The 7,710-nt window shown below is 38.0% G+C and overlaps 2 protein-coding genes across 3 annotated transcripts in view; both read left to right on the forward strand.

The window, feature by feature from the left end:
• LOC134220617 (transmembrane protein 198) overlaps positions 1–2,740 on the forward strand; it is a 36,487-nt gene extending 33,747 nt beyond the window's left edge. The window contains exons 3-7 of one of the 2 annotated variants that reach the window (XM_062699716.1): positions 134–247; positions 299–447; positions 515–679; positions 748–1,020; positions 1,238–2,740. In XM_062699716.1, the coding sequence (XP_062555700.1) occupies positions 134–247; positions 299–447; positions 515–679; positions 748–1,020; positions 1,238–1,411 (875 nt within the window). In that variant the 3' untranslated portion in view covers positions 1,412–2,740. The remainder of the gene's footprint in view (positions 1–133; positions 248–298; positions 448–514; positions 680–747; positions 1,021–1,237) is intronic. The other variant, XM_062699717.1, reaches the window with a different exon arrangement.
• A 1,825-nt stretch (positions 2,741–4,565) lies between these two features.
• Positions 4,566–5,392, forward strand: LOC134220618 (uncharacterized). Its single transcript, XM_062699719.1, has 3 exons — positions 4,566–4,802; positions 4,861–4,994; positions 5,053–5,392. Exons 1-3 carry the CDS (start codon positions 4,794–4,796, stop codon positions 5,288–5,290), a joined length of 381 nt encoding a protein of 126 aa, XP_062555703.1. The 5' UTR covers positions 4,566–4,793; the 3' UTR covers positions 5,291–5,392.
• The last annotated feature ends 2,318 nt before the right edge of the window (positions 5,393–7,710 follow it).

Raw genomic sequence — 7,710 nt, forward strand, 5'->3', positions numbered from 1 at the left:
AAAAAATTGTGCATCTGTGCTCATTTCCAACTTCCACATACTAATAACTTGCATTATCTTCAGAGTTGTACATCTGCATCGTATATTTGCTAATAACATAATCGTTTTTACTTTTAATTGTTGATTTTTGTAGGATATCGGTGTTTAAGAGCAATAGGCTTTCTGACCGGATTAGCAGCAGGAGCGGGATGCATTGTAATGCTACAGAGCAAAAACATTACAGGGTTCGGGAATTTAGCAGCACCAGGTAAGAACGTCACCACGCTATTACATTCTCAATAACTGTCAATTCTTTCAGCTTTAGCAGTCGTGGCTGGTCTTTTCGGTGCCATCCTTGGATCAACCCACCCAATTTCGTCCATCCTGATCGGGGCCTCGGCTGGTGCGCTGGTAGCGGGAGCTACCATTGCATCCTGCATTGCCACACTGCCTCACTATATCTTTGGAGTGAGTTACAATTGAAAGTTCTGTCACGTTATCAAGAAATTTGGAATGACTTTCATGTATGTTGTAGGAAAATGAACTCTTCGTATCCGTCGTGGGAGGTGCAATCATCTGCGCAATAATTGCACTGTTTTGTCCAAAGTTCATGTCAATCATCGCTTCCAGTATACTGGGATCTGCCATGATCCTGTGCTCAATAGACTTCTTCATGCACGGACTGAACACGTTGGAATGGGTAAGGAAGACAGATACATGTTCAGAATCTGAAGATCCAAATTTATATTAATCGATGCATATGTACAGATCATCAACATGAAACCGGAACCAATCCCACCACCCTGCTGGGGTGGGGTGATCCTGTGTTGCTGGCCCATTGCGTCGGTCCTCGGGGTGCTGGTTCAGAGCTTCGTCACTGCCTGGAAAATAGACCACCGGCGTCAGATGATGCACCGGAGGCGACGTCACTATAAAGGCCGACCCGGGTCACGGTCGCGGGAAACTCGGGAAGAGGCTCGCCAGCGGAAGTATCGGTATTTGTATCAGGTTCGCACCGCCAGAGGCGATATAATTTCACAGGTGAGTTCATATGAACCAATTTTAGCTGCGAAATAGGCACCTTGTGGACATCACTTCATTACTTATTTCTCACATTGCTTATTTGCTACCAGATATCAAAATCAATTGAAAATGCTAACTTCAATCCATTATTGTGATATCGCTTTTTTTACTCTCGATTCTCGAGTAGGTACATAAATATTTGGTGGTACATTTCTATTCTGTTAATTCATTCCAGAACTTCGTATCCGCCCTCCAGAAGCACGTCACCACAGATTCCGGCCCACCGTCTGAGGTTTCCACCAAGCTAGGATCTAATGATCGCAATACGGCTCGCAGCGACCGAACCCACATGACCAACCTGCCCGATTCCGACTTTGAAAAGCGAGACTTGAGCTACGAGAAACGTTGACACCCGGCCAAATAGCACCCGCAACAGCAGCAGTGGCAACATCCACCGCATCAACAGCAGTTGCAGCAGCAACCGCAGTACTACTACTATTACAACAACAACCATAGCCATCATCAACAGTCGCAGAAAAACGAACGCACTTGTTACTAGAGCAGAGGACGGAGAGGCCGAAGCAGTGAATCATAGACAACGTGTTGGATTTGAACGAGATCGTAGAGCCGGTGCAGCACAGTTTAAAGAACCGGCTGATGTGTCTCCTATGGGATTTGTACAGGTACGATAGTGAAGGTAAGTAAACGAAATTTCCAAATGATTTTTATACGACGACAGGGAATCAGAAAGGCAACAAATAATAGCCGGAATGAATATCCAGTAACGTTCTAGGGACGGGCATTTCGTAGGGAACAGAATCAGTAAAGCGAAACCGTGAATAGACGGTGTTAAAAAAAACACAAAGTCAGACAGAAAAGTTAAAAGAACGATTTTAAACCAAAATAAAATTGTGTAACGATATGAATATAAAATTCTATAAATACCAACTCAATAACTGAATCAAATTCATTGCTATACATATAAGAATAAGGTTCAATAACTTATTTCAGAGCAGTCTGAAGTAAAACTTTAATCATATTTTTTATTTCTCCAACGGAATAATCTAAAAACCAAGTTACAGTAATTAATACAAAGGAAGGGGGAAATGTTGCGAATGTGATTCAAACTTTTATCGAAAACAGTGTAGCAAGTTGTAAGCATTTCGTTTTCCGCGGTAGATTCATGTTGTAGCCAAAAGCGGTTTTGTTTTCCTTTCGAAAATAGATACAAATACCGAAACGGAATGGTTGTTTGCTTTACAAAATCAAAAATTATTTGAGATACTCAAAAGATGTCCATAACGCGCTGGGAAGAGCGTAGAGGAATATTGAAATATTTATAAAATGAAACGAGATTACAAACATTACCCAGGAGTCACAATAAAAACAGAGAATCACCAATAAACAAGGTCAGTGTTTTGAACAGCGTAAATAGAATTCGTTTACCTTAGCTTATATTTTTGAACATACACAACACACACAAATGTAGCAAAACCGCTGCCGCAATCGCCACATTACACTAATATACGGAATACAATAATGCGAAAAGAAAGGTGACAACTGTAAAACGTAACAGATGGAAAATGCAGTGAATCCCTTCCAAGATGCAAAACTGAACGGAAAATTAACAGTTGAATGAGGCTAACAAAGGTATAATTTCGGGAAAGACACAGAGTAATGAATGTACTAGCTAAATGAAAGCTCAAAATATATAAGCCATATTTTGGATTTATCGGAAGTTTGAAGTAATTTTCGTTTTTGGTTTGTGATGTATCACTTCATTGAATCAATCATTTTAAAAGAGGTTCATTTATTTATTACCAGACTAAGACCGAAGTGGCCTGTGCAATACATATAAGTCTTCTCCATTCAGCGTCGCAAATCCGTCCTCCACGTACGCAAATCGTCCTCCACCTGATCAATCCACCTTGCCCGCTGTGTACCTCGCCTTCTTAATCCCTTCGGATCGTTGTCGAGAACCATTTTCTCCGGATTACTGTCCGACATTCTGGCTACGTGCCTGGCCCGCCGCAGTCTTCCGATTTTTGCGGTGTGAACGATGGATGGTTCTCCCAACAGCTGATGCAATTCGTGGTTGATTTGCCTCCTCCACGTACCGTCCGCCCTCCTTAGCCGTGCGGTAAGACGCGCGGCTACAAAGCAAGACCATGCTGAGGGTGGCTGGGTTCGATTCCCGGTGCCGGTCTAGGCAATTTTCGGATTGGAAATTGTCTCGACTTCCCTGGGCATAAAAGTATCATCGTGCTAGCCTCATGATATACGAATGCAAAAATGGTAACCTGGCTTAGAAACCTCGCAGTTAATAACTGTGGAAGTGCTTAATGAACACTAAGCTGCGAGGCGGCTCTGTCCCAGTGTGGGGATGTAATGCCAATCCAGGTTTTTACACGACGGTACCATAATGCTTTGAATAACCCCCCTTGACACATGCCGTGTCCACTATAATTTGCTTATTGCGAGAAGATTGAAAAATTCGAACCGGGGTCCGACGGTCGACTGTCGGAAAGCTGTTCCGCAAACGTCAAATCACTTGCTGCACGGTAAAAATTTTTGGTTTATTTTTTCGGTGTGAATGTTGATTATTAAAATCAACGAGAATATGCAACTTTAAACGAGTGTTACATTCCGCTATATTTTTTAAACAAGTTTTATGATACTTTGAAGGCATTTTGTCATATATTTATGTGATTTTGAAACATTTTAGATTTCTCGAATATTCTTGATATCAAGAAATATCAACACTTTTCGTACAGTGCATGCCATTTTGAAGTTTCCGACACTCAGTCTGCTTCTTCTTCTTTGCTCCGCAAAATTAGAATTTTTCTCTTTTCTCGCAATATGGGTCAATCTTAGCAATCTGTGACTCGTTAGAATTTTCTTTGAAAACATACATCCGTCATAATTCAAAATTGCTCCTGAGTGGTTCTATATTCCTATCAATTATTATTTCTAATAAAGTAAATTCATAATTTTTCTTTCTAGGTATCGAAACGAATATTAAGTTATGCATGCTTCTAAGGTGCCGAAAGCTAGTTCAAATGGATTGTAGGTCATTAACCAATCGATACTCGTAGTAAATTTTAGAACGCTCGTTGTCATTGGTGTCGGTAAAGAAACCTTTCAAAAAAATTCTTATAGTTACTAAAACTTTCAGTACTCCGTGCGAATTGCTATCAAATTATCCCTAAAATTATTTGAGCACCTAATCAGAGCAGAATGTGCGAATCTTGGTAATTTACATACAAAGTTCAATAACTCGGAAGGTTTCTGGACAACAATGTTAAGCAGATCAATCTTTTGCAGGCAATATAACAACAATAACACACAAAACAAAATTTATTCTTTTCAGGTGGTGCCTACGTTGATTGTTTTTTCTTGTTAAAAATTTACTTGCCGCATGACAACAGTATACACTGTAAACCCGACAATACTCTTTAAGGAGTAAAAATCACCCCTTTTCTGGTGATATATGAAAATGTCAAAAAAATGGGTGATTATTTTTTTTGCACAATGAGTGTTTTATGCCCATTTTCAAGTTCCTTGTTTATACCCTTTAATGAGTGAAAAACAAAATGTACTTTTTGTACATAATCTTTTTGTGCAATTTGTCGATTGCAGCATTTGCTAGTTATGTTAGGTACACATATTTTAAAATATTACGAAATATAATATAACGCGAGGTACCCCATCATGGATGGCAAAGCTAACACGGCAGCCAACTGTTCCAGCTGTTCCAAGACAAGGATTGCTAAAATAGCTAAGGAACCTTCATGAGGATTGTAAGTTGCTTGCTTGATTCGCCGAACTTTTCCATTTTAATCTTACTTTTCTTTCCAGAATAGAATAATCAGACTGCGGTTAATATTTGATGCTGTTCATAATGAAGGGATGCAACGATATGCTGCTGTACTTCAGCCAGACTCATCCAACAACGTCACAGGAAAATCGGACTTAGTGGAAGTGATTAGAATGTAAGTTCCTCAGAACCCGGCCCACCTTCACAAAATAATTATTTTTTTTCACCCGCAGGCCTCAGTACGAGGATAGTACTGGATTGTTCCGCCTTAATATGGATGGTGTCGTGCTTGGGTACATCGAGGATGTGCAATTGGTCTTCCAAGTGCACAGTCTGCAGAATGTCAGCTTCGCATATCCAAACTCCCCTGGCGATTCCGTTGTTGCGGCGATCGACAAAGATGGTTGGCACAAACCATCAATTTGGTTGACTGGTTCCAGAGGCAGCCACCGTGGGAGCTCCCACGCATAAAACGAGTTCTTTCTTCAATTGTGGAATCTTTTCTTCTGATAGGTTCCTCGATGCGCCCCGTAGTAAAACAGATTTGCGAGCAAAAAAAGCAAAGTTGCTATTCTAAATATGTCTTGTCATGTATCTACAGGAAATAATAAATTAAATAAAGAGTTTTTTTTTTACATATACCTTGTAATTGCGTCTCTTTTCAATGAATATCATTAAATTCAGGCCATTTTTTTTAAAATAATCAAGAGTGAAAAATACCCATTTCCCCAAACATATTTTTTTCGGTAATGGGTAAAAAGTACGCCCGAATATGACGTACATGCCTTTTACTCATTAATGAGTAAACGCTGTTTACTCTTTTAATGAGTTGAACTATTTAACTTCAAAATGGGTACTTTTTCACCCATTAAAGAGTACTTTGCTGGCACAGTGTATAGGATTAAATTTGATGTCTCGCGCTTAGTTTCATAGGGGCGTAACTGTATTGATCGATTGCTCTTAATCGATTTTATATTTTGTTAATAACTCAATTGTTTCAAAAGCTACAACCATGATTATTGATTCTGGAGCAAGATACAATCATCCTTTATTACACCAAACCATTAAATCATCGACAATTTAGCGCAATTCGGTACAATAATAAAAAGAAATCATCGACGAAGAGAAATCGATCAATACAGTTACGCCCCTATGAAACTAAGCGCGAGATGTGTAATATCGAGAGCTCCCTCACGTAAAAAAATAACCTTATATGTTATGGCAAAAAACCATTCGAAAATACTTATACTCTTCATTATGCCACCTAATGAATAATCCCATATCAAAAAGCTAATAACATTCATAAGTTAATGAAAAGTATAAGTTTCGGAATGTATGTGACTAATGCGATGTATAAGTTTTTTCTTATACATATCATTAAGCGCCTGCTTCGGCAAAAAAGTATTAGAAATCTTAATAATATATAACATTAAATTTTTTTACGTGCTCCCAGGTGGTGATGAGTATTAAACATGATACCATACCATAATGTATCCCTCCTTTAAGTCGATAGTAATGATAAAAATCCACACGACTCTGGAATCAGATTAATCCATCTAACGAAAGTTTCATTTTTAAATTATCTTATTGTACGAAAAAGGTGAAAATAGATTAGCAAACGCTCACAAAATTCTGTTCTTACGATTGAACCGAACAGTTCTATTAACAAGTTCTAATATTAAATAATGGAAAATGACTGACTAAAATGAATTTGATAGCAACATAAAATTACAATAAACATTTTCTTAAAATAATAATTACATTAACAATGGTGTACTTTTTGAATGGCCTTGTTTTTTCAGTTATCTTGTTTCGCACAATATCTGGGACATCTTGCGATCAAAATAACTTATCAAAATGGTCAAGATATACATGCAAATCATTTTATCTGCATCTTAATTAGAATTTCTACTTGAAAGCGAAACCATCAGGGGTGGCATTGTACATCTCGATTCGAACGTAATTCTATCGAGTCGAACATGTTTGGCATTACGGGTTTCGATTCGATCTCGAAAACGACTCATCGTTCGAGTATGCTCGAGGACGTACAAGAATAACGAGATGTTTTGGCATTATGGAACCTCGTTAGCACACTGAAAAACGACTCAAGTCGAATGAAAAACACTCGTCACCTTTATAGCTTTCGAATGTTGTTCGAGAGTTTTTTCTTGCTGAAAGTTTTTAATTATATTTGTTTTTATTTCTCTACGGGAAGAGAATAAATGTTTTATTATTGTCTCTTGAGGAAAAGAATGTCATTAGTATACCTACTTTTATAGTTTCCAAACAATAGGCAATCTCTAATTATCCCGAAATCCGCGTAAAAACGACTTCAACTAAAATCGTATTTTTGACAATTTCGATAAATCGCGTTATAAATCTATGAGGAAAATCTGCGTAAAAACGTGTATATTCCAAAATCTACGTAAAAAGAGATGATTTAAATAAAAAAAAACGCACATGAGAAGACCCAAGTACATTTAACTAAAATACATGGAAACATCAAAGTAATTTATTATCGAATGATTTTTTAACTTTAAATTATTTAGCTCAAATTTGGATCTGTGGCATACACTCGAATAAACATAAAACTTATAATTTGTGTCGTAATAATATCACAATTTACAAAACATCATCGTATCGGCATAATGTTTAAATTTGTTACAACTGCTCAATAAGTAATATTGCTTTTTATAGTCATTGAGCACAATTTGCTTGTTTATAAATTAACTGCCAATTAATTCCCAGAAGGATGCCTTTCCAACAGGCAACATGCTTCACGCAGATGAAATTACTCTTATTCTCTATGTTTACTCACATTCGGCATGCGCTGAAGGTTGTCTCTCCAGCGGGCTGCATAGTAAACACGGAGACAGCTATCTCTTATTCTC

The sequence above is a fragment of the Armigeres subalbatus genome, chromosome 3, assembly GCF_024139115.2.
Source record: "Armigeres subalbatus isolate Guangzhou_Male chromosome 3, GZ_Asu_2, whole genome shotgun sequence".
Lineage (NCBI taxonomy): Eukaryota > Metazoa > Arthropoda > Insecta > Diptera > Culicidae > Armigeres > Armigeres subalbatus.

Coding starts and splice junctions, on each gene's coding strand:
- LOC134220618 (XM_062699719.1), top strand. Junction 4,995..5,052: donor TTAGTGGAAGTGATTAGAAT/GTAAGTTCCTCA, acceptor TTTCACCCGCAG/GCCTCAGTACGAGGATAGTA.